Raw genomic sequence first — 25,335 nt, 5'->3', positions numbered from 1 at the left:
AATTACCGGGCGAGTGGCATGAAAAGGAAAGAGAGCTTTTGGAGAATGCAGCTACAGGGATATTTTATGGACTGAACCCTTGAGCACTGCGGCCCTTTGCCAGTGTTGCTGAGGATAGGGCACTTAGCTAAACGCATGTAATGGAAACATTCTGTGCATTGCAAGCCTGTCACGCTTAACGCAAAACTTAGCCATTTTCATTCAAATTTGGCCTTCGGAGCAATTCAAATATTTTTGTGCTTTAGCATATGAAATTTGCGCACATGCATCCATTTGTATCTAATGTTTATCATTATCACAGGCATTAGCATAGCTAAATATTTAAAGGGCCATCACAGATTCTATGGAATTCAAACAGATGTATCTATGCTGTTTGTTTGCTGGGAAGTGAGTTTATGATTTCTCGACTTCTGTCTCTAATTTTGACAGGTGTCACACAAATATAAGTACATGTTACTTTGTCTAATTCATTTACATTTTCTGACTTTCTTGTTTTCTGTTACAGTACCATCCGCTTTTTTTTTTTTTCCTAATTAGCCGTGATCCCGCTTATCAAACCGCTATTGCCCCCAGTCTGGTCTGATCTGATTTTTGTAATGTGTTGAATAACGACATCTTTTATAAGAAAATACACACATACATTAACAACAACTTTACATTCAAAACGCTGACAAAATTTACCAATAGAGTAATCAGTAGCCTAGCCTACTACTGTATAGTGTCTTTGATATTGAAATCTATGTGAATGCAAGGTAAGGAGGTGCAAACTGCTGCTTGATCGATCTAGGGTTGATATACTGCTGTACGTGTCTATTGAAGTAAAGCGTTCCTGCATTACACAGGTAGTTGTTTAGTATCTGCTGGCTCAGTCTTTTACATACCGATGGTATGTACTGTGATACCGTGCTGTACTCTTGATTGTGTTTTGGCAGTTATTCTTTCAGCACAAAGAAAGCGTGCTTGGGAAAGGGATTAATTTGCTTTCGGTCCAAAAGAATGATCATGATTGCAGCTTCCCTGTTTATTTTCTAAACATGCATTAACACTAGTGATGCTGCTATCACAATCGCTCTTTTGAATATAATCATTATATAGATGTGGACGGAACCTTGTCTGATCGCTGGGTGTTTTCCATTGCTGTAGTACCTCAGAAAGCACCTGCATTTCACTTCAGTGACTGGATGAGTGAGTGTTGGAGTTATATGCGCAGAGTTAAGGCTTGCTTTTTAAAAGCGTTATTTTGTGCCTCGCAAAACTGGTTATGTGTTTGGCGCATAATTTCAAACGTGGCAGGATCTCACAAATTGTCAGCCACTCCCACCAAATTGCGCTATGCATACATTATATTTGTGCACAGCGCAAAATGGATTATGGAAAAAAGTTTCAAATAAGGCACATTTTGCGCATTTGCGCATAACGGCCATTTGTGACGCACATAACCCTCTTCGCGGTGCGTAAACCTTTCGAATATCTGGGCCATTATCAGTGACTGATAGTCACAGTATAATTACAAATCTATAAGACATTTGAATTGAGTACATGGCAACTTTAAAAATGCAAGGCATATACTTTTAAATGGATTATAGAGCAGACAATTAATGTCCACCAATCAGTAAGAGTGCAGAAGGAAAACCAAGCAGCATAAAACTGCAGCTGGACAGCCAGGCTGCCTGCTTGCAGGATCAGTGCGCTCTCCAGTCCCATAAACTCTATTAATATGGACAGGTCTGCTGCTATGCAATCAACATTTACCAATTGCCTTTTCTTTACTTCTGAGATGGTTTGAAACCTGGCTGCTGATTTGACATTAGAGACTGAACATGCCTGGCATATTGCATTTGATGCAAACAGTTCAAATTTAGGACACATGGATTGTGTGGTTACAAATAAAGGTCTTCAGGGTTGTCTCTGCAAATTAGTCCAGACTTGTTAAAATGATAAAATAATGTGTATAATACAGCTACCAGTCTAAGTACAGGACCACATCTGTCTTAAAAATAAAAAATAAATAAATAAATACACCTGGGAGGGTCATTTCAATGATATAAACAGACAAATGGCTGGTTTCATAGACCCCAATTAGCACCAATTCTGGTGAAACTAGCAGTTTAGGATTTTTAAAAATTAAGCATGTAAATATATTTATTAGCCCTGTTAGATTTAATGGAAATAAGCAATAATTTGTTCTTGTTGTTCTCCTTGTTGAAAAAGCAAAATGTATACAGTAGTACTGTAGAGGAGCCATTCAGCTGTAAATGAGCAATGGAGCAATTCTTCCAAAAAAGCACTCCCAAACCACAGAAAGAAATTTAATGTCATTTTATTTGGTCCATTTTATGGAACACAAATTTATATGACTGATCTGTTTCTATCTTGTCATTTTTGGCAAACATAAAAAAAATAGACTATAGTGAAAGACACATTGTATATATTTTATCATAAATACTGGCAATTGAGAAAGTGTAAGTTAAATGACACAACTTGGACATGCATTTTCCTTGTGCAAGCAAACCTGCTTCCCGATAAGTCTTAGGGGCCCAAGGGACACTTTGATAAAAATAAAAAATAGCTCTGTTGCTCCTAATCTAATTTTAATTAATTCTGAAAATGTTATACTGTACATGACAGTTTTGTGCATCCATCAGAAACAAGTGCATTTTGTTCCTGCTTTAATGCACATACTGGAACTATAGAAGACTTGTCCTACAACAGACATCACACAGCGGAGAGCTTTCATGAAGATGCTTGATAGCATTTGGCGGCTGCATATTTATTCCTGATTTCATTACTGAAGCCTGGAATCATACTGTAACACTATGAAGTAGATATAATTTTAATATATTTTCAATTAATGCAGACTAATTTGACATTGAATGAAAGCAATTATCAGAACAACAACAACAGAACAGCCTGATGAAGCAACAGGCTTAAAACATCCTGTTGTAATGTTGTAATTTAAAATGAAGAAGTTGCAAATTTCTTCATTCATTTGTGAGTAAAAATAAAGTCAGTCGAAGTCTTGGTTGCAAAGTTACAACGGAGATTATTTTAATATGGTAGCGAAAATTAGGAACCATGTCCCTCCAAGCACGGAAAAGACACAAGGCAACAAACAGTACATTATTTGGATTATTATACTCTTTTTCCCATGACATCATGTTTTTCTTTAACCCAATCACAAGAAAACAAGTTTCTTTTAGTTAGTTATACAAATCTCTTATCAGCCCTTTTGAAGTATCTGGCTCCCCCTCATAAACCAACTGTATTTTTTAAGCAAATGTATATCTAGTTTACTATTTAATATTTGGGAAGATGTTTATCAATAGGTTTGTAAAGCAAACATCTTTCATGTTAGGCCTGGACATCAAAGGACTTGTTTTTACAACATTGTCCTGTTGGTCAGTCTTTTGTTCTGAAGACAAAGGCCAGGATACAATCAGCTTCCCAGGTTCTAACCAGAATTCAGGAGACTAAAAGATGTTAATCAGACCCCTAGTTTCAACAGAAATTTAACCAGAACCTATGCTCAATTTGTGAGTTGTATTCTAAGACTTAGCGATTCATTTCTCTCTAAATAAAATGTTCCAACACATCCCCTTGTGGCATTACTGCTTTAACATTGGAAAATGAATGCAACAGTAACATGTTTAGAATTCCTGCAACCTTGCTGCTATCCATTAGATGAATCTCAAGGCTGCAGGGTTGCTCCTGGTGTTGTTTGAACTAATTACACCAATATGTAACAAATGTTGAAAAATGAGAAGTATCCGTCGAGATCCATCCCTTCCAGACACACCACGAGCACCAAGGTTTTAGCTGTTACAACTTTACCGGAAAAAACGATCCATGTATTTATTATGTCCTGTGTAAAATTATGTGCTCATTCCAGTGTTCCCTCACAAGATCGGTTACTTTAATAATCTTTATAAGGGCACTTCATCCCTTAACAATTTCCAAAGTGTTAAAAGTATTCACAAAGAAGCTCTATAGCTTGCATTTCCTGAATGTATTATACAGCTTGCTTTTATCTGAGCCCTGTGTGCCAAGTTTGAAACAGCAACCTCTACACCATTTATAATATTATAAAGTAAACTTAAAGGGTACAGAAACAAGCACTCTGCCTCGGGATTCCATCCATTGTCTCTGTGCGATAATTAGCTCAGTAATCACATGACCAAGTGGCGTCAAAAGAGTGACTCAGTGCTGAAGCAGTCCATAGAGATGGGATTAATTTGAGTTTCTTTGCACATACTGTAGCACCCCACATAATTGAAGCTGCAAGGCAAAATGTAAATAAACTACCACAGAAATAAATATTGCCTTCATTAAAAGTTGTTTGTTTTCATTTGTGTCATAAAGTAGATTTTTCGTTTGTTTTGATTTTCTTGTCTACGCTGGTATTTTGCTAAGGGATAAGGGTTAAACAACGATAACTGTTGAGTGTTTTATTACCGATTTTGAGTTGTTTATGCTACATTTCTTCCTAATTGATACTTGTTTAATAATGATATTGAATTGATTATTAATTTGGTAAATGGATTTGTTATGCTTAGTTGAAACAGTTAAAATGATTGTCTCTCATATTGTGGGAATGTTGTCGTTAGTTCCTCTGAGTTTGAGTTTGAAATCCCACTTACAGACAAGTGTAAACTTCTTAGAACAATGATTAAAAAGGGGGGCTTCCGAGTGGCGCATCCAGTAAAGGAACTCCGTGTGGAGTGCAGGATGCGCCCTATAGCCTGGAGGTCGCCGGTTCGAGTCTAGGCTATTCCACTGCTGGTCGAGTTCCCAATTAGCGACACACAATTGGCCAGGGTGTCCTCAGCTCACCGCGCACCAGCGACCCCTGTAGACTGGCCGGGCGCCTGCAGGCGGCCAAGAGCTGTGTGGTCCTCCGACGCTGTAGCTCTGAAGTAGCTGCATGGTGGGGCTGCAGAGTGAAAAGAAGCGTACGGCTGACTGCTTCTTCGTCACTCCCGAGTCAGCACGGGGGTTGCAGCGGTGAGCCAGGCTTAAAAATTGGGCATTTCAAATTGGGGAGAAAATGGGGTAAAATACAATTGACAATTCCAAATAAAAAAAAAAAAAGGAAATGCTATATGAAATGCTTAACTGAGATTGCAAGCCCTTTTCTGTGTTATATTTGAAATGTATAATACTAGAATTCACTTATTGTTGAAATGATTGTTGCATAATAAAATGGTATTTGCATTTCTATTGACGAATACACAGTGGATTTGTAAATCAATGGAAACTATGTTATGTTTCTGAAAGGAGGATCCGCCTCTAATCACATAATCAGAATGTTCCTATAAAGAGCCCTTTGCCCATGTCTCCTTGTCGTTTCTTTGTTTGGTCTCGTATCTGGCGTGTCTCTTACCTTTGCATCACAAATTCGGTCATTCCAATTGTATGGGGCACGACATCCATTTCAAGCGTCGTATTTTCCATTCTACTGCTTTACTTCATCTACAGTTCCGGTAGACTTGCGATTATCAGTCCAGCCACTCTGTTGACGAACATTCTAGTTCCAATAAAGCAGCAGGAGCCACAAAGGTCTGTTTTTGTATGTTTACCCCTCCTAGTGGGGGGATTCCAAAATTTTAGGGGGGAATGACAGCATCAATGACGGAGCAATGGACTCAAAACAAAACCTAAGCTGTGAACTCTGTCACATAATGACAGGCTTAAATTCAGGCAGTCATATTTCCGGCTAGGAGTACCGCATACACACACTGAATACATCTTTGGAAAGCCCCGAGTCTGTACTTTTAAACAAGCCAGGTAGGTGGCTTTTACGGTGCCTGAGTAATATGTGTGTAACCTTAGGTTCTTTAAGGGTCAAAGCGAAAGTCACTGCTTGCAAAACAACACCGAGATAGAAAGACTTAATATCATATTTTTCTTTTCAAAACTGTTTACTTATGCTGCGGTGTACTGAGTTTCTATAATGCTTAAAGAGAGCGGCCGAGAATCATGTACGAGAGAATAAAGTCTTGCGGCACTTAAAGTAGTTTTGGTTAAAAGTGATTTATTTTAACCTGAACTACTGAGAATGCGGCTCACAGTGCTTTTGTCACGGACACCCACTTCTTTAAAGGTTGTTGTAGCATTTCAGGCATTCTAAATTGGGTGAAAAATACAGTAGCTTGGTGTCTTAAAATATCTCTGCGGGATTTTCCCGCACTGAAAGTTGTAGACATGCGGGAACAACTTGGAAAATGAGCGAGTCCCGTGATTCCCGCGATCCTGCGCTGAAATTCAAGCCCTGATATATATATATATATATATATATATGGTAGGCTGGGCAGCGCTCTTGTGTTTTATTATTTTGGGGGTAGGTGACTTAGCCCCACTCCCCTCCACTGACATGATATGTTGGGCACAATCTCATCAGACGGTCACAGGCCAAGAGGTGGCCTTGTCCTTTTGGGGGAAGGTGGCCCAGAATGCCACTGGTCCTGCCACTGGCATGACTGTCATTAATCAATAACCATTACATCACAATCAGCCAGTACATGAGGCGGGGAACATGGCCCAGAGTGCCACTTGTCCTGCTCGCTGGCAATAGCGTCATCAAGCAATAATTATTTATCTCAGTCAGCCAGCACACGGGCAGGCCTAGAGCTCAATGTACAAGGCCACGGGCCAAAAAGTATATTACGTTTTCTTGGTCCTCTGTCAAAAGCAATAAAGATTTGGTAAAATCAATCTTTGGTGGATGTCTCCTTTCTGAACAATATAGCCTATCTGCCCCGCACTTCACTTCTCTTCAAAGTCACACAGCCACTTTTAGTTTGAAGATTCGTAGAATTAATCAAGCAAAAGGGTGACGTCACAGAAATGTTTTAAATATAACAACCCTTACCTACAGATTCCAATAAACTGAAAAGAAAGCAATCATTTTCACTGCCTTTACCCAATGCATCTCTTCAGCAACCATTCAACATTTGAGTTCAGCTCTATTCATTCACTGTGTTATCTCAGTTATTTTATGAAATATTTTATTACAGATCAGATTTAAGTAAAGAAAACAAGTATTGTTATTATCCAATATCATTAATAACAATAATTAAAGAAGAAAACAAGCATGGCAGTGTTACAGTATAAATTTTCAATTTGCCTCGCTTTTCTCATGCACATACTGTATTTACGTCATTTTCAATGCTGCGTGACATACTTTACACTTTGTGTCTGGCAAAAATAATTTAAATACTAGCATTGAGATGCAGTGACAATACAGAGGCTCATCAGGCAAAACAAGGGCAGTGAGAAACACTGGATGATGCAATAAAAACAATGACCAATAGATAGAAAAAAAACATTGTTTCAGAATTGTGCGTTATGCAACAATTTTGGCAATATATATTTTTATTCAATTCTTCAAAAAAGTTCAACAACATTGATGCTTTCAATTGAAGTAAGCTGTAGCCTCTGGTAAAATCCACTCACTTGACGTCACTGATGAGCTCAGGCTGAAGAGGCTCAGTATTTATGATAATTGCACGGAAGTTTAATTAATTAGGAATTTTATAAAGAATGATGTATGCTTGTTTCAGTGTCCTTTAATCCTTTAATTGAGGTTTATAACATTGTGATTGTGGCCCTGAAGTGCAAAATTAAAAACCCTGCAAGCAACAATACAAAACCAAAAAAAAAAAAATACATTTTTGTAAGCGACGACACACAGAAAAATCCCAACAAATGATACAGCAAAACATAAAATACAAAAATAGCGATCGCACCAAGCTGCTTATTTGAATTAATAAATACTACTTCGAGGCAAACAAAAATGACAACAACGCAGCAAAAAAATAAATAAAAAATAAAAATAATAAAAAAGAGAGACTACAAGGAAGTGCTTGCGCAGGTGAAAATACAAAACAAAATGATATCCAATACACAAAAAGAAACTGAACTTAACATTGCTTTTGACATTTAACACAACCCTGTGGGAAAACAAGGCAGTACATGCAAGTGGACACAAAACTGGTTAGAACACAGGAAGCAGAGAGTACTTGTAAGAGGGGAAACCTCCAATTCCTTGAACCACTTATGATTCTCTCTACATCAACGACTTGGAATGGGGGTAGAAGGCGTGTCATATTTCCAGATGACAAAGCTTGGGGGAGTGGTAGAGATTCTTACAGTCACCTCAGGGCCGGCGCACATTTAGGTCTGCAACCCCGTTCACATTTGCAGTTTGAGGCTCCTTTCCGCATTCACATATGTGACTGAAATGCAGGCCTAAAATGTGGCAAATTGCTTTTTTTTTATGGAACAATAGCCTGCAAACAGCTACTTGGGGATATACAGTAATCCTTCATTTGTAGCAGATGTTTCTTATTAATATATATTTTTCAATGGAGCACAGTAGCTATTTTATGGTATATATATATATATATATATATATATATATATATATATATATATATATATAGTAATACAACTGTTACACTTCCCCCCCCACTTGTCTTTTCAAGACACAGGCCATTCGGCTGTGGACCGGTGCAGCGACGTCTTGGATCTCAGGGGGAGCGAAGCAGTAGGTAGGGGGAACGGAGCAACCAGCAGGGGGAGCGCCAGCGACGTCTGCCTTTTGCGCAGTGACGTCTGGGATTCCAGGGGGAGTGGAGCAAGGGACCAGGCTAGCGACTGTGCCTGGCTGTACTGCAACCTGGGAGCCAGGTCAAGCGGAGGGAGGTCTGGGCATTCCGGCCCGGTGTGCACACTGCCGGGTTCAAGGGACCTCCCATGGCAACGCCGGACTGGCTTGCAGGGGTGGCGACACGTCCTCCCCCTCTGGCTCTCGGGATGGCAGCTCCACCCCCTTTGGCTCCTGAGACGGCAGCTCCACCCCCTCTGGCTCTCGGGACGGCAGCTCCACCCCCTCTGGCTCTCGGGACGGCAGCTCCACCCCCTCTGGCTCTCGGGACGGCAGCTCCACCCCCTCTGGCTCTCGGGACGGCAGCTCCACCCCCTCTGGCTCTCGGGACGGCAGCTCCACCCCCTCTGGCTCTCGGGACGGCAGCTCCACCCCCTCTGGTTCTCGGGACGGCAGCTCCACCCCCTCTGGCTCTCGGGACGGCAGCTCCACCCCCTCTGGCTCTCGGGACGGCAGCTCCACCCCCTCTGGCTCTCGGGACGGCAGCTCCACCCCCTCTGGCTCTCGGGACGGCAGCTCCACCCCCTCTGGTTCTCGGGACGGCAGCTCCACCCCCTCTGGCTCTCGGGACGGCAGCTCCACCCCCTCTGGCTCTCGGGACGGCAGCTCCACCCCCTCTGGCTCTCGGGACGGCAGCTCCACCTCCCATTTCTGGAGCAGCAGGTCCAGCTCTGTGGGCTCCAGCTCCGGCAGCCCTAACTCCACTCTCCATCTCTTCGTCTGCTCCTTCTGAGCAGCGGTGTTTCTTTTGATCTGGTCGATCAATCCTTTTAAATCAGTATCCATTTTAACTGGGTCGTAGGGGTGCCCACACACGCTGCCACCAAATGTAATACAACTGCACCCACTCGGGTTCGTTGCCCCTTTAAAAATTTTTCTGCGCTGACGCGCTATTTTTAATAAACACAATAAATTAAACAAAATAAACACCTAGCTCTTTTTTGAGCAATAACTAATACACAACAAGGAACCTAACTACAAACAGGACAGCTAAGCTGTTTCCCTGTACAACAAAGCAAAACAAAATAAACACAGTTTTCACACACAACCTTTCACGGTTTCACAGTACCACCTTCTCTGTACGCCTGCACACCCTCGCAAGCGGGCTCTACCCACAGCAGCCCAGCACAGACTTGCTGCTTTTCATTTATACCCTGCACCTGACTCTAATTTAATAATAATTACCAGGTGCAGGGGATAATCACCAATAAAATAATTAACATAAATAATTAAACAATAAAGCAAACTAACAAAAATGTGCCTGCGCATATGTCTTACGCAGGGAGGATTACCCCCCTCCCTGCTGTGTTACAAATTATTTATATATATATATTATATATAATATATATATATATATATATATATATATATATATATATATATATATATATATATATATATATATATATAATTATTGACTATTTTGACTTAATGTTATGGTGAATCAACGATCTAAATATTTGTGGATGAGAATAGAATTTTACGTGTGTGTAAAAGCAACAAGCTAAAAGAAATGATCGGCATTTTAATGAAAAGACTAGGGGTGTAAATTGTTTAGAGTTTAAACGTTTAAACTTTAGTTAAGTGTGAAACGTTTTTAATTTTGCTTAATCGTTTAAACTTTGTCAAAAATGTGCAGGGCAAATATTAAGAAGCGGGTGCCTGCAAATAACGGCTACTCGGTTTATTTTTTTTTTTATTACTTTTCTGTCAAACAACTTAATGGGCTTTTAAATAGGCCAAGGCTTCATTTTTCACGTACAGCACAACATACAAACAAGATCAACATGTTAATAAGAGACTAATCTTTATTAAAGCTAGAATGAAAAATAAAGCATTTTGCTGGACACACTATTACAATCGTTATGACGAGTAACTGTATTTAAATGAATAAAGATGAGACGCTTCGGCATTTAAATGAAAAAGTAAGACTTATGATTTAAAAGCCTGTTTTGGTGGTTTCACAGAAAGAAAAACAAAAATTAAACCAATTTGTGATTGAGATACACAAATTGATTAACAGGTATTAATTGCACTTAAGGAGAGTAGAAAAGCAGACGTAAAAGACCTATATATGTGTTAATTTATAGAAAGCTATTTATTTTAAAATGCTGAGAGAGCTTGCAGCTACATGCTTCACCCAAGATTGCCGACTTCCATTCTTCTACTGTGGAAACCGCACATCGAGGGGGACGCATACTACCCCCCTTACACAATGTCTTTTCAAAATGTTTTTATTTTAACATTTAAATGTTTAAACATTTAAAATGTATATTTTTAAAAGTTTAAACGTTTCTTAAATTAAACAGAATCTAGCACCCCTAGTAAAGACACACACTTCTGTAGCTATGTATATCGTTGTGTGAAAAATAAACGGTGTCTGAATATGGCAAGTCTCCAGCACCATAAATGATCATTATTGAGATCGACAATCCTGCAGTTTATATTTATCGCTTAGTTACTAAATAACAGGAAGAAAAGGTAATTGACAAATTAAGCTTAATTATGAATGCACTGCAGCTCATATATTATGTGAAAGAAACAACCTGAACGTTAACCTGCTAGATTTTATTATTTTTTTTAATTCAATATTTTAATTAAAGTTGTATGACGTAGAAATAATTAACATTCAATATTTATCCACTGCCGTCTTGGCTAGCAGAGCATTCACCTTTCTGTTCACTTTTCGCGCACATGGGAGTGTCTATTGTGCTACAGTACGTAACCAAATTGGTCATGCGATATGGAATAGGTGGCCCTAAGTCTGCTTTGCGTTCATATATATGGGCAGCAGTGTGGAGTAGTGGTTAGGGCTCTGGACTCCTGACCAGAGGGTCGTGAGTTCAATCCCCGGTGAGGGACACTGCTGCTGTACCCTTGAGCAAGGTACTTTACCTAGATTGCTCCAGTAAAAACCCAACTGTTTAAATGGGTAATTGTATGTAAAACTAATGTGATATCTGTATAATGTGAAATAATGTATAATGTGATATCTTGTAACAATTGTAAGTCGCCCTGGATAAGGGCGTCTGCTAAGAAATAAATAATAATAATAATAATAATATGTAAAAGCCAGCTCTGGTCCTGCAATTGCAACTGTGAATGGGGTCTAAGCTACAAAGAAAGGGTGAAAGAACTAAATCTATTTAGCCTGGAAAAAAGAATTAGGGAGGACATGACTGAAGTCTTTAAAATCTTAAAATGAAGTGGATATAGACAGGACAGAGGGAAGGAGACATTTCTTCACACAGAGTGATGAGTGTACCATGGAATGGGCTACTTAGTAATGTTGTTGAAGCAGAAACACTTGAGTCCTTTAAGACCCAACTTGACAAAGGTCTGAGATCAATCAGCTACTTGGAACCTGACGAGCTTTTGTTTCATCGAGGTTATAAAGCAGTGTAAATGCTGCATTTCATATGGCCAACTACTGCTAAACAGTGCAATTAGCAGTGCTTCACCACAAAGTGAAGAAACCAACATAAATATGAACCTAGAAAACCAAAATGAAGACTATTTTTGTTGTATTTTTTGAGCAAAACATAAAAGAACATCAATTGTTTAGATATATATATAGCCCTTAAACAAGCTGCATAACAGAGTGGCATTTCTGTAAAGAGTAACTGGAAAAACAAAGGGCAGTCATCTCGAGATGAATGACTTCGGTGTACAGTATTTAACTCCTGCAAAACACTGCAATTACGAAGCCAATATCTCAAAGCATTTGCTCTTGATCATATGGAAACAAATGAGAATGAAATTATATCTGGACCATTGGTTGTACACTAATACCATGGCTTAGAAATCTGCATCCTGACTGGATGTGCCACACACTACACCTCAGTACAAACCATGATGTCTTCTTGTGTGTTATTGCATACTTAACTATAAGGCAGTGGAATGTTGCCAGCCAATCAGGAAGCATGCTATTGTCACACGAAACTGAGCAGTCCTCAACACAATGCATGGCAGCCTTTGATAAATGATCTTGAAATATTCCGTTTTGTGGTCAAATATACACAGGCAAACAATGTTTACATTTTTGCAAATAGTAATATTGTCTTACGCTGCTAAATGATAAAACATCTTCCTCACTTTGCGGGACACCGATAGCAAAACAGAGAGTCTGGAAATGGTTGACAGTCTCTTAGGACGTTCTTTAATAACAAACCCGCCTTGATTTCCACAATGTGATTTTGTAATTATCTGGCTTATAAACATCATCAGAAAACTACATATTCTAGTTATTTTACTATTCTAAACAGCAATCAAATCAACCAAAAACTGAAAAAAGCCTAATTTGGGAAGAGAAATCTTGGTTGCTGTGGTTCTGTTTATACAGTAAATTGGTATGGGTGCATTAAGATCAAAATAAGTAAATCAAATTTCTCCACACTAATGTAAAAATGTCACACTGTCTCAAACAGTTTGGCAACACCGCAAGTTCAGACGCACCTAGCTGCAAAATATAATAATTACGAGATTTGGGCAGCATGTCACAACAAATACACCCAGAGTTAAATATGGTGCGGGACTTGACCGTTGTCCCTTTTCAAACACATACTAGTACGTGTTTTGAGGCGCTGAAAAAAACAATAACAAAATCTGATCCAGGAACTATAAAGACAAAAAGTTAGGTGTGTACAACACACACCTTCGCATGTACAGTAGCTTATTAATGCGAGCACGGTCGAACACGTTGAATATGATATTGGGATATTATATACTACAAATACAGATGTTTTGTTTGACAGTTAGATTGTAATGCCATTATTATTCAACCAAACAAACCTAAATGTGGTTCTGAATTAAAAACAGATTACGGTTACTCAACAACGAGGCTTCTCCAAAATGCGAACTTCAATAAGCAGCTCCAGACAGCTCAGGTAAGAATCACGACAGGTAGCTCCAGGTATAAGTTAAACTGTCGTTTTGGTACGAATAAGCAGATAAAACAGAAAACAACATGGAATAAATAATTAAGATACACTTACTTCATCTTCAGAAAGTCCATAGATAGGTGGTTCAAAATTCGTAGCCATAAATAAAACCAAAAGGGAAAATTCAGGAACACAAACACGAGTTTCCCAAATACCGTATGTTTTCCAGCAATAAATGTGTGTGTAATTCTTGGAACGGCAATGTAAGAAACCAGTGCACCCAAGAAAAAAGTTATGACAATCCTCTCCAAATCCAATTAACTGGCTGTTTTTTTATTTATTTTTTTCCTTTGCTTTCTACGTTCCCTCCAGGTTACTGTGCTATTCGTGCTGTGAATCTCATATCCAGGAAACTTGTACCAGAACCACTTCCTCTCAGCCAAACCTGCCAATAGAGTGTGTGAGTGAGGACTACGTTCACCAACCACAAGGACAAGGTAAATTCCAACACCATACAGACCACCAATAAAAACAGGTTAAGGCGAGGATAGACTAATACAGCACTTAAACACGTTCCTTATCAAACTGCCAGGAGAAGCAGTTTTCTGGAAAATACACATTGATAATAAGTTTTATAGCGACTCCAAAGCCAACTCGACAGAAAAGTGCACCATTTAGAACTTTCTAGGAAAACAAAAAATCAATATCAAATTCAATTTATAGAATATTAACCCAGATAACGACAGCCTTTATTACCTGTTTAAAATATACCTGTTTATTGATAATTTGTTTTTGAAAATAAAAGAGTAAGCTGCAATACAAACAATTTTCTCAGAGAATGGCTTTTGTAAAAAGCTAAATTAGGGCTATCACTGTGATGACAAAGTTGATGACTGGCATATATCAACAATATGTACAGAATAGTATAGAAGCACAAATGGAAATGAAATGTTCAATCATAATTTGATAAGCAGTTCCATATACAGTATATGCAAACATGTGTGACATACAGATGGCCAGATATACTGACAGACAGATAACCCGCTATACCCCCAAATCTGACACAATCAATAAGAAATGCTAAATAATGTTAATGCAAAGTTTCATGACAATTTGAAAAGTGGTTCTCCAGATACATTGAAACATGTAAGTGGGACACATTACAGATACAGGCACTTTGCATGATCACTCATTACTCCTGTCACACCCACACAGGTTGTTGTGTTGTTGAAATAGAAACAGCCTGATGCAGTAAGAAGCCATTTAAAGTATTTACGTTATAAATATAGCTTGATTTGTCTGATCTCATAAACACTACATTCTGCCATTGATCTCAAAACTAGGTTTTGTGGCCCAAACGCTGCCAAATTCACGCTTGTCTGTAGTTGACGCAATTATTTTTTTTAACGCAATGACCCACTAGCATGCTGTTCCCCGCAAACTCCTGAGGCAGGAACCACTTTCTAGTGATCATAGATAATGGTCATTTCAGGTTTCTACTTTTCATGTTTCTACTATTTCTGTGTGGAAGATGAGTGTGATTATTATTTTTATTTTTTTAGCAGTTCAAGAAAACTGAATACTATGGATTTTGAACATCCAACCAATTTTCCTTCCTCAGCAACACTAATCAAAAAAATAAAAAATAAAAATAATACTTTTAAAGTCACCATTATTGCTTGCTTATCAATTTTGCTTACTTGTCTGTTATTACGCTGGAGCCACCTTTCGTTATCATTACACCCTACCGCCCTCTGTTGGTGGTTTCAGAAAACATTTCTATAGAACCTTCACTGCCCTAGTACTGTACCATGTAGTGTGAAGGTGCACATTAAGAGTATAGTATGTGATAAATATTTACATTCTATAAAATATCCCTGTTTTACTTAAATTTTCACAAACAGTTACTGCACATGTAATATTGCATTAATATATTTTACAATTATTGTAGTGATTTTATTTTGCTTCCCTCTTAATCACATTCCATAAAAGAATGCTCAAATGGCATCAGTTGCTAATTACTCAGCTACCAACATCCAGTACCACAGATTTGAAACAGCATTGACTCAAAATCTTAATGCATAGTACACTTCATTTGTTTATTCATTATTTTATTATTAAATGTACAAATAGTGAAATATGTAAATATGACAAGACCAACATTTGAGGCCTGAACACGCCATCGATCTGAGTTTAACGAAAAAATAATAAAATGCTACCCTGTCATGATCAGCTATAATGTAGGACCCATCTAAAGACATGGATGTGTATATTTGTCTAAGCAGTATTAAAAACTATGGTTGAAGTGTAAAGATTTAAAGGTCTAGTATTTGTTCAAGGTGAATTTACACACGTGTTACAAAGGGGAAAAGAGAGATGCTTAAAGACAAAGAATAAGGGATGGTCAATCCTGGGAAACAGAGACAATACAATTACAGCACCAATACCCCACCTTCAGGCGAACATGAGAATTTCTTCTCAGCCACTGAAGGATCAAAGGATATACAGTAAGATATACAGTATTACATTAAGAAGAGGAATCTAGAAATACGGAAGTGAGATTTTTCTTTTGAGAATAATAGCATCTGGGATACAATTTTACAATTGAGGTGGGGCAGTGATTGTTTATACAATTTTGCATAAGATTTCATTTATTTTCAGATTTCTCCTTATCCTCTGCAGCAGAATGTTGTTTTCTATTATGTTTTATAAATAAGCCAGAAGCACAGCCCAATATGCATGCATTACTTTTTTTTTTCTTTTTTTGGCAATCATATTTGAAAGTTGTATTCCCTACAAATGTTGTCTCATCCCTAAATAAGGTACTATACAGTATGTGATAAACCATCAGTTTCCCGAGAAACATCCCCGCCCACCTTTTAGATACACAGTACTATATATGCTATATGTATATATTTTATATATTTATATTTTATATATATTTTAATGAGTTCACGTTACTGGCTCATTTCTTGCAAACCAATTCTTTACACTATGTTTACAGCACGGGTAGCATTTCCAAAGCCCCATTCCACCATACCAAAGTTGTATTAATCTTAATTGGATGTCTGTATGGAAATTAATGTTACAGGTTTGTTACCATCTATTTCTTCTGACCAATTGAGCCATTCTAAAATTATTAATCTACTCCAAAACTGCCAATGTTAATAGTGATGGATCTAAATACGACTAACCTTTGAACTGAATCAACAATTCTAGGAGAACTCAGTGAAGGGGTGGTGGCATTCTGGTCTCCCATCAGTAATACAATATCCATTAACTTTTAGGTAAACACTTTTAACAAATATATTTTTAATTGAAAGTGTCGTTGGTAATGTAGGTGTTGGGGTCTAAACATCTCTCTAGACCACCAGGTGTTAATGGACCCCTTTTTTTTCAGAAATGTTTTTGAACTCGGTGTCTGTTCAAAAATGTTGTGGAATAGGAAACGTAAGGTGGATAATGAAAGTAAATTATACAGTCGAAATAGTTTAAAATAAAACATTCAGTAGTACACTGAAGTAGGGAATTTGAGAGTGAAGTGTGGTGTAATGATAATTTTGTTCTTCGACCAAATCCAGTTCATGTTTATTTGGTAAAGCACATGTTGCAGGTTTTCTATATTGCTTGGGAAATCATTTAGATCCTGAGTAGCTAAGATCAGCTCTTTATGATCCCTCTGCTTTTGCAATAATGTGCTTGCAGCTAACAAAATACTTTCACAAATCTTACCACCTTCATTCCCTATAGAGAACCAAATGTGCAGTTTGAAAAAAAAAAAAAAAACTTGATACCAGTATGACCATTTTCTTATTTTAAAACATGACATCCAGTCCTACACTAAATTCTAAGTCCTGATGCAGGTTCAGAGATTTCTTTCATATATATATATATATATATATATATATATATATATATATATATATATATATATATATTAGACCTATAAAGGGAAAGTCTATCCATGACATTGAAAATGTAGCTCTATGTAACAGGAAGAGGCTGCTTGTGAACCTGAAACCACTAAACAAGCATCTTAAACATTGTACTAAAGACACAGGTTGGTTTGCACAGAGAAGATATAGCTTATGAGCCTGTCTTACCAGTAGAGGTCTCTGTTACAATGAAGTTGCTAACCATCACTCCCATCCACCATCACTTGTTTGCTCTTGGTGGGCAGTTGCCAGTAATTTTGCTAAGTCTACCCTTGTTTGTGTTGTTTATCGATATCCAGTGTTAAGGATGGTGAACATGCAATTGTATTTGCACCTGTGATTGTGTTTAATGCATTGAGACAGAACTAAAGCATGATACTTTGTCATTCACTGACGTTGGCAGAAAATATTGCAAGCAAACAAAAAAAAAGGAATGTCCTTTAAGGTTAAATCCTCTTAGAAGGAAATATAGTCAATAGCTCAGAAGCAAACCACACTTACAAGGGTCAGTACAGTTATGATCAGCCAGGAATATGATAAATGCTTTACTAAACCTTTCCCCCTTATGAGCGTGCCTTTCTACTTCACAATATATATTCTCCAACAAAACGTAGAAGGGAAGAAGACAATGATGAGCATTTTCCACAACCTAAGTAGTTGTACTGCTGGGTTTTATAATCAAAGCAATTCATTCCTTGGTAACTGAAATCTATATTCAGCTTTAGGTATCTTTCAAGGGTCTGGATTCCAGCGATTTTAAATCTGTGCTATTGCTGACTTGGCAGCAGAAACTCTTATGTAAGATGCATTTGATCTTTTCAATACTATAGGATATCAGCATGTATCAATACCATTATTTTAAGGGTCCCTTCACAACCACTGGTCACCAGAAGTACAATATTTTTCATTGTGATCCCAATAGACTTTTTGCGTCATAGGTGGCAATATGATCGTTTACATAGCAGCTTGACCAGGATGCTTAACAATAGCTGACAAATGTAATTACCTTTTGTATAGAAATGTAATTTATGAGTCTAATGGAAATATTTGTGGATTTATTTAGGTAGGACTGTTGTCTGAAGGGATTTGGTTTCACAGTATCTGAGTTACTTACAGTAGCATAAATATATATCCAAGCCAGGATTAAAGAGTCAATAAGGCAACCCTTCCCTTCAGGCACCAAAATGAAACTGATGGGCTAAAGTAACTTGTCAAAGGAATTTGTCAAAAAATGTGAGAAAATCTGCAATTCTGGAGAGCAACAAAGAGAGACAAAGTGGTCTGGCCAGAGTTCAGAATTCCTGTCCAACAGGCAGACAAGCCAACCATGTGAGAATGTGGCTGGACTGGTAAGTCTGACCTGATTGTTTGGTTGTTTGTTTGTTTGTTTGTTTGTTTAACTCACTCTTTTGTTTGTTTAATTTTGATATAAATAAAACTGTATGGAAAGCGCTTGAACTGCAATTTCCTGCCACCTGATATTCCTGCCACTAGCCAGCCTTGGATGATAAGCTACCCTTTCACAGGGGTTCTGTTTTACTATAGCCATTTTAAGATATCTCACAGTTACTGTTACACCCAATGGTCCCTACTGGGAGTCTTGGTACATCCGATGAAAACCATGCAGTATCTACAGAGTTAAACAGAGGTGATGAAAATTAGTCAGGAAAATTAACATTGTATTAGACAAGCTACAAGGCTGCTCTCATTTAGGGGACAATCTTAAACAACATGCATCATGATATGTGAAATGTTTAGGATGAACAAGGGAGCTTTCGCAACATTTCTGCGAACAGAGCTTGACTAATGGACTATAGAGTTTATGAGGTATATACACAGAAGCTATTTTATGAAAAGATTCATCAGTCATAAATGCCACACATTCTCAGAAGATAAATAGAAGCTAACTAAGTTTTAAGAATAGGGAGCACTGATGACTTACAGAATGAATCTAGCTGCTACAGGATGTCCAATGTATGAAGAAATTATTTATTAGCAAAGGGATGTGGTAATCAAAGTGGGAATTACAAAGGTATTAATACTTTTAGGTAAGAGTTTATGCTGTGGTTTCTTCTAACTCTTCCCCAGCTCCTGCTTCCAGCTCTAAGAGCCTGGTTTTAAAACAAATGCAGCATTTTCCTCTTAATGTTATAAAACTTGTATGTAAGCATGTGAAAGCTAAGCATTGTGGCCAAAATTGGTAAATGGCAGTAAGTAGACTCAGAGGTGGAAAGCTGCAGTTAAAGCACAAAGGCACAGTTTTTATTAACACAAAAAACAAACAAAAGATTTAAACAAACATAAATTTTAAATGTATCTGTTGTTAGATGTGGTTGAAATGTGATTGTTTATTTATTTTTAGAATGGGGTCTCCCTCTCTGCCCCTTTGTCTCATTTGTGTTATTTTGTATTTGTTTTGTTTGTATTATTATTATTATTATTATTATTATTATTATTATTATTATTATTATTATTATTATTATTATTATTATTATTATTATTATTGTTGTTGTTGTGATTTATTTATTTATAAATGTGATAGCGAAGCCGTATGTTTTGTTTATTTTCATGTAAATGTGTTCTGGCAAAGGCGAGGTCGTCCTCATGCAGATTGTGGCTGAGGGGTAATGAGATAATTGATAGTTACCCCCTCGGCCATAGTAAATAAAAGCCTGCAGCTCTCTGCACTCGAGGTCGGTGTTCGGAGGAGTGAATAGGACAGAGAGAAGAGAGTTTAACAGTAAAACTAAAAATAAGTAGGATCAGTGAAGGCTACTGCCCAGCCTGACCTAGGGTGTGTTTTGTTGTGTTTTTTTTGTTTGTGATTTGTTTTTGTTTGAATATTTATTTTGCTCTGTGAGCACTGTTTTTGTACAAATATTTTATTTATTTTTGTGTTAAAGATAAACGGTGCTGCAGCATCTTTTTGCACCACAGTATTTTGAGTTTGTTTTCTTCCTGCATCTGGCCCGACGTCACCACTTAGCCATCCCTGTCACACAGATATATTTAAACAAAATATATAAGTCAATATTTATTTACATATGCTGTATCAACTATATTTAAACACAATATATAAAGTTGTATTTGCTATCCAACCTTGCCTCACTTATTTTCTTGACTAATTCATATATTAAATATATACTGCGGCATTTACATCAATGGATTTAGAAAATCTGGAATTTATGATGCGATCAGGAACTCCGAGGCAGTGTAAACTGCGCCTGCTACTGTGGTACCTGTACGACTGTTGTTTATGTTAAGCAGTTTTGAGTTATTTTTTTACAAGGGGTTAATTAAGTACTGTAACAGCTAAAATAGTTTACTTGTTAGAAAGTCTGTAACAAAAGCAAATTTGCTTTAGATTGTTATTGTCGATTTGTTGTAGATACGACTATTAAGACACCCACCGTGCAGGCATCGCAACGTCCCTAAACAATATGTCAAAACAAATTAGTTCTGCATCGTCTAAAAATGAGTTGTGTGAGGAAGGAGCAGTGGCGCCTTTAAGAAGTGGCGTCACTGGGGAAGAAACTACACAACCCATAGTCCCCAGTGGTGATTAAGGAGGCGGGGTTAGAGGATTTAAAAGGAAGCGGGGCAGAACAAAGGGGCGTTTGTGGGGAACTCTGCTTGGTTGTCCTGCCTGCTCAAGCTTCCAACGACTATTCCAGTGAAGAAGAGGATTTAGTAAGTGCATCAAATCTAAACTATAGCGATTGTGGAAAAGTCTAGCATAGTGTTTTTACCTCTTGGTGAGGCAGACTTTTGTTTTGATTTGTTTGGTTTTGTTTGATATTTTTGGGATTAAAATATTTCACGGTGTTTTCACTGTTTGGTCTTCAGTTGCAGGAGCAGCGACACTTTGAACGAGTGTATTGTTTATATAAGCAGGACTTGCTACAAATATCACGTGTTCTTCAGTTGCAGGAGCAACAATATTTTGATTGAGCGTGTTGCGGGACGTATGAAAAAACACTGCACAGTTACAGATGCAGGTGCAGCGACTGTGCACCAAGAAACGAGACACAGAACCAGGTTTGGCTCATACAGTTTGGATACAGGTGGCCGGAGTAACGGTACAAGTCTAAGAAGGAGGGGTACATTGGGAAGAAAACCATAAAACACAGAATCAGGTTGTGAGAACAATCTTTATTATTGCTGGTTCCTTCTGGTCTGCCCTTGCTGTCTTTCAGGCAGCCTAGGATAGAGGACATACTGTTCCAGGCTTGCTCCACCAGAGGGAGCCCAACCTTTACTCACCTGTGTTCCAGGCTCACTCCACCAGAGGGAGCCCAACCTATCCTTTCCTGTGTTCCAGACTCACTCCACCAGAGGGAGCCCAACCTGTACTCGCCTGTGTTCCAGGCTCACTCCACCAGAGGGAGCCCAACCTTTACTCACCTGTGTTCCAGGCTCACTCCACCAGAGGGAGCCCAACCTATCCTTTCCTGTGTTCCAGGCTCACTCCACCAGAGGGAGCCCTACCTGTACTCACCAGTGTTCCTGGCTCGCTCCACCAGAGGGAGCCCAACCTATCCTTTCCTGTGTTCCAGGCTCACTCCACCAGAGGGAGTCCAACTTACGCTCGCCGTAGCACAGAGAGGGAAGAAGAAGTGAGATAGTTAGTGGCCCGTACAGGGCAAATGAACGCAAGAGAATATATGTTTGATTGTAAATATTCTAAATAAAAGTATTCACCTGAATCGGTGACGTGTTCGTGAAGTTTGTGAAGGAAGTTACCGGTGCCCAGCAACACCACACGACCACTCTTTTACAGTTGATTTTACCAGTGCTTGCTAGTAAATTAATTAGTTTTAAATTTAAAGCATTTTTGTTTCAGCTTTATTGTTAAAGTTTTCACACATGGCAATACTGTCCTAGAATTACTAAATGATATTGTGATCATGCCACTGTGTTATTGTTAGTGAACCAGAGCTACGTTTTAAAACTGAGAGTTAGCAAATGCCTATCGTTAAAGTGTATTGCAGCTATTAATATTTTCCAATTACTGGTATCTTAAAATTAAGGACCATATTACGATAATGCTGTAACTCATTTTTAGAAGGCCTTCGTTGTTCTTATCCACGTTGCTGACATTGTAGATACTATAACGAAATACTGTAAATGAGATACTGTTTTAGAAGACAGATTTCATTAAGTAAACATGTATTTGAATGTTTTTTAAATTAAAAGTAGAAATACAAAACTGTGCTAAGTCAAAAACGCCAATTAAAAAAAACGTCAAAATCTACCAAGGGAGCAAATCCGCTGAATTTAATACCAGCCAAAATAGATGGTGGGGACCCTCCCATGTCTGCAGCCAGGTAGGCGAGTACCATGGCTGTGATGTCTGAGAGGGACACTGGGTGGTGTTGTTTTTCCCATGCTTCCCATCGATCCCCACCTCTGACCCTCAGCAGATGGATCGCCATTGAGAGGTCCTCCTGGAAGTTTCCCTCAGGTTCCATCACAGTCCCATATCTCCCTCAAGGGCGTTGGGTGCTCAGGCTCCTCCCTTGTGGGCACTGGAGCTTGTCCTAGCTTCTTCCCCTTCTTCCAAGGACGGCCACCCTTTCCTTTCTTCCTCCTCGGGCCGGCAGGTGGTCCTCTTCCTCCTCTATCTCTGGGAGGGGGCAGATGTCCGGGAAGTGCCACCGCTTCCCGCAGATGAGGCACGAGCTTGAGGCCTCAACCTCGCTGTGGTAGGAGGGGGAAGGAAACACAGCGAAGGTGGGGGAATCCACCTTTGTTGGCTGGAGAGCCTTGAGGCAGAGCCATTCTTCACATGACTCTACCTGTTGGCCAAAGTAGGCCTTGTTGAAGAAGGGGTCTGCCCATGGGCACTCTCCATAAATGTGCCAAAAGTCCCCACCCTCCTCACACATAGGAGTCCCTTCTGCCTCCAACCTCCACGCTCTCGTCCGGTCCCCTTTTCTTTCTCTCCGGCGCATATGACTGAAGGGGTCCATGAACGAGGCTGCACACAGTGGCCACTTAAAACAAGTATCGTGCTGGTGTAAAGCCAGCACACATAGCAATTGTTAATTAATTCTTTAGTTTCAGTTCTTACTGTCTCACTCTCTCATTCCACCTCTGAACACTCCACCTCATTCAGCCAAAGCTCCAGTTTAGCAATAAATTAATCAAACTGGAGACGGTCACATTCTACACGAGTTTAGCATAGATGGGGAATTTTAACCCCATCCAAACTGTAAAACAACAATAACAAAACATTGTGTATTTAAATACTAAACAATGCATTTAAATAATAATAATAAAAAATAATAATACAAAATGGGGCGGGGTGTACCCCATCACACTCTGCCATTGTGACAACCCCAAACACACCCGCCAGCTAATTTCATAGTACATAGAGATTTAATGTTTTTGACTATGTTGTTTTGCTTTAGTTTTATTAACGTTAGTTTGCCTGTTACTTTATTATAGTTTATTAACATACACTTGCCTATTGTTTTACTTGTACTTATTCAGTTGATTTCATATGTTGATGCACTTGCGTCCTGACAAGTAATACATACATATTTATTTATTGATTGATTTATATTGTGTCAGGTGGCTAACTCCGTCTTAGAGACACTTCGGCTATAAGAATACTTTGCTTGCTTCCTGAAGGGTGTTCTCTTAGCCTGAGACTACTGTATATGTATTATGTACTTAACTTACACTCTCAGTCACTCCGCTGAGTACGCTTTCCAACTCTTTAGATCGCTTGTCATAAACACAGTCAACCGTGAATCAATCATGTTCCTCCCAGTAACTGCATCCATCTCTCTGATGGGATAGTTCAATACAACTCCTTATTATTATTGGTTGTTATTATGCTATTAATAATACTGCCCTTTTTATAATAGAACTTGAAGCAGCCAATTATAGCGCTAGGGGGAAGGACTTGGTAATTACATTTAAGCATCTAGGGTAGGGATTTAGTTTTGTTCAACAGCAAATCTCCAAATACCTGGAGACTTCACGATAGAACCCAGACCCTGAGACCAAATGGAAAAGCCAGAGTCTCCGGGGAAAACCTGGAGGTTAGGCAGGTCTGCCTGTCACTCAGAACAGGAATGAAAGAACAGAGGGAATGATTTGGACTCTGCCTGAGAAGCAGTTGGCAGACCACGGTTTGCCCGGTCAAAGCCTGAAAGTTTTGCCCAAAGTCAGCAGGCATTTCGCGAATCACCTGGGCAATATGCAAATTGATGGTTTTCGGGCATCCAATTTGCATCTTTCGGACGCTGGTCTATCCCCAGAATGAGTAGCAATTGTTTAACTTGGTTCTCTCTCTCTCTCTCTCTCTCTCTCTCTCTGACTCTTTCTCTCCACTCTCAACCAACCCCAGTCAGCAAAAGCGACTGCTTTATATATTGGCTGAGTGATTAACTGGTTATCAATTACCTCGTTTATCCCTTGACCACATTTCACACATATACACATATACGTGGGCAACAGCCAATTTGTCAATAACTTATTAGCTGCCAACCACACGTTCTCACAGGATGTATTTTGGCAGAGACGAGAAGCAAACATAGTCCTTGCCAACTACATTTAACTAAAATAACAACACAAATAACAAGCAATAAAAGGCCTACACAAAATTGTAAATCAAAAAATATTGTTATGATGTTCTGATTTTCACACTTAAAAAATGTTGCTGGTCATCATTTTCATAATTATACAAAATGTGTGGTAACACATTCTACTGCTGTAACCAGTACTCATGCCTTCAAGATCTGGCCCGGTTCCTGCATTTCTTTTTGCATGAAAACAATGTGTCCCTATAATAAGTTATTACTAATAATGTATTATAGAGACTTCAGCTAATCACTGTGCAACA

The 25,335-nt window shown here is 38.7% G+C and overlaps 1 protein-coding gene across 5 annotated transcripts in view; it reads right to left on the bottom strand.

Annotated features, from left to right (window-relative positions):
* LOC131696598 (E3 ubiquitin-protein ligase NEDD4-like) overlaps positions 1-14,002 on the bottom strand; it is a 158,186-nt gene extending 144,184 nt beyond the window's left edge. For 4 of the 5 annotated variants that reach the window (XM_059024635.1, XM_059024639.1, XM_059024645.1 and 1 more), the window contains exon 1: positions 13,660-14,001. In XM_059024635.1, the coding sequence (XP_058880618.1) occupies positions 13,660-13,707 (48 nt within the window). In that variant the 5' untranslated portion in view covers positions 13,708-14,001. Of the gene's footprint in view, positions 1-13,659 lie in introns of all 5 variants that reach the window. The other variant, XM_059024633.1, reaches the window with a different exon arrangement.
* Positions 14,003-25,335: the final 11,333 nt, after the last annotated feature.

This window comes from Acipenser ruthenus, chromosome 1 (genome assembly GCF_902713425.1).
Source record: "Acipenser ruthenus chromosome 1, fAciRut3.2 maternal haplotype, whole genome shotgun sequence".
Taxonomy (NCBI): Eukaryota; Metazoa; Chordata; class Actinopteri; order Acipenseriformes; family Acipenseridae; genus Acipenser; species Acipenser ruthenus.
Note: the sequence above shows the minus strand (reverse complement) of the source record. Positions and strands in the feature narration are given on the sequence as shown.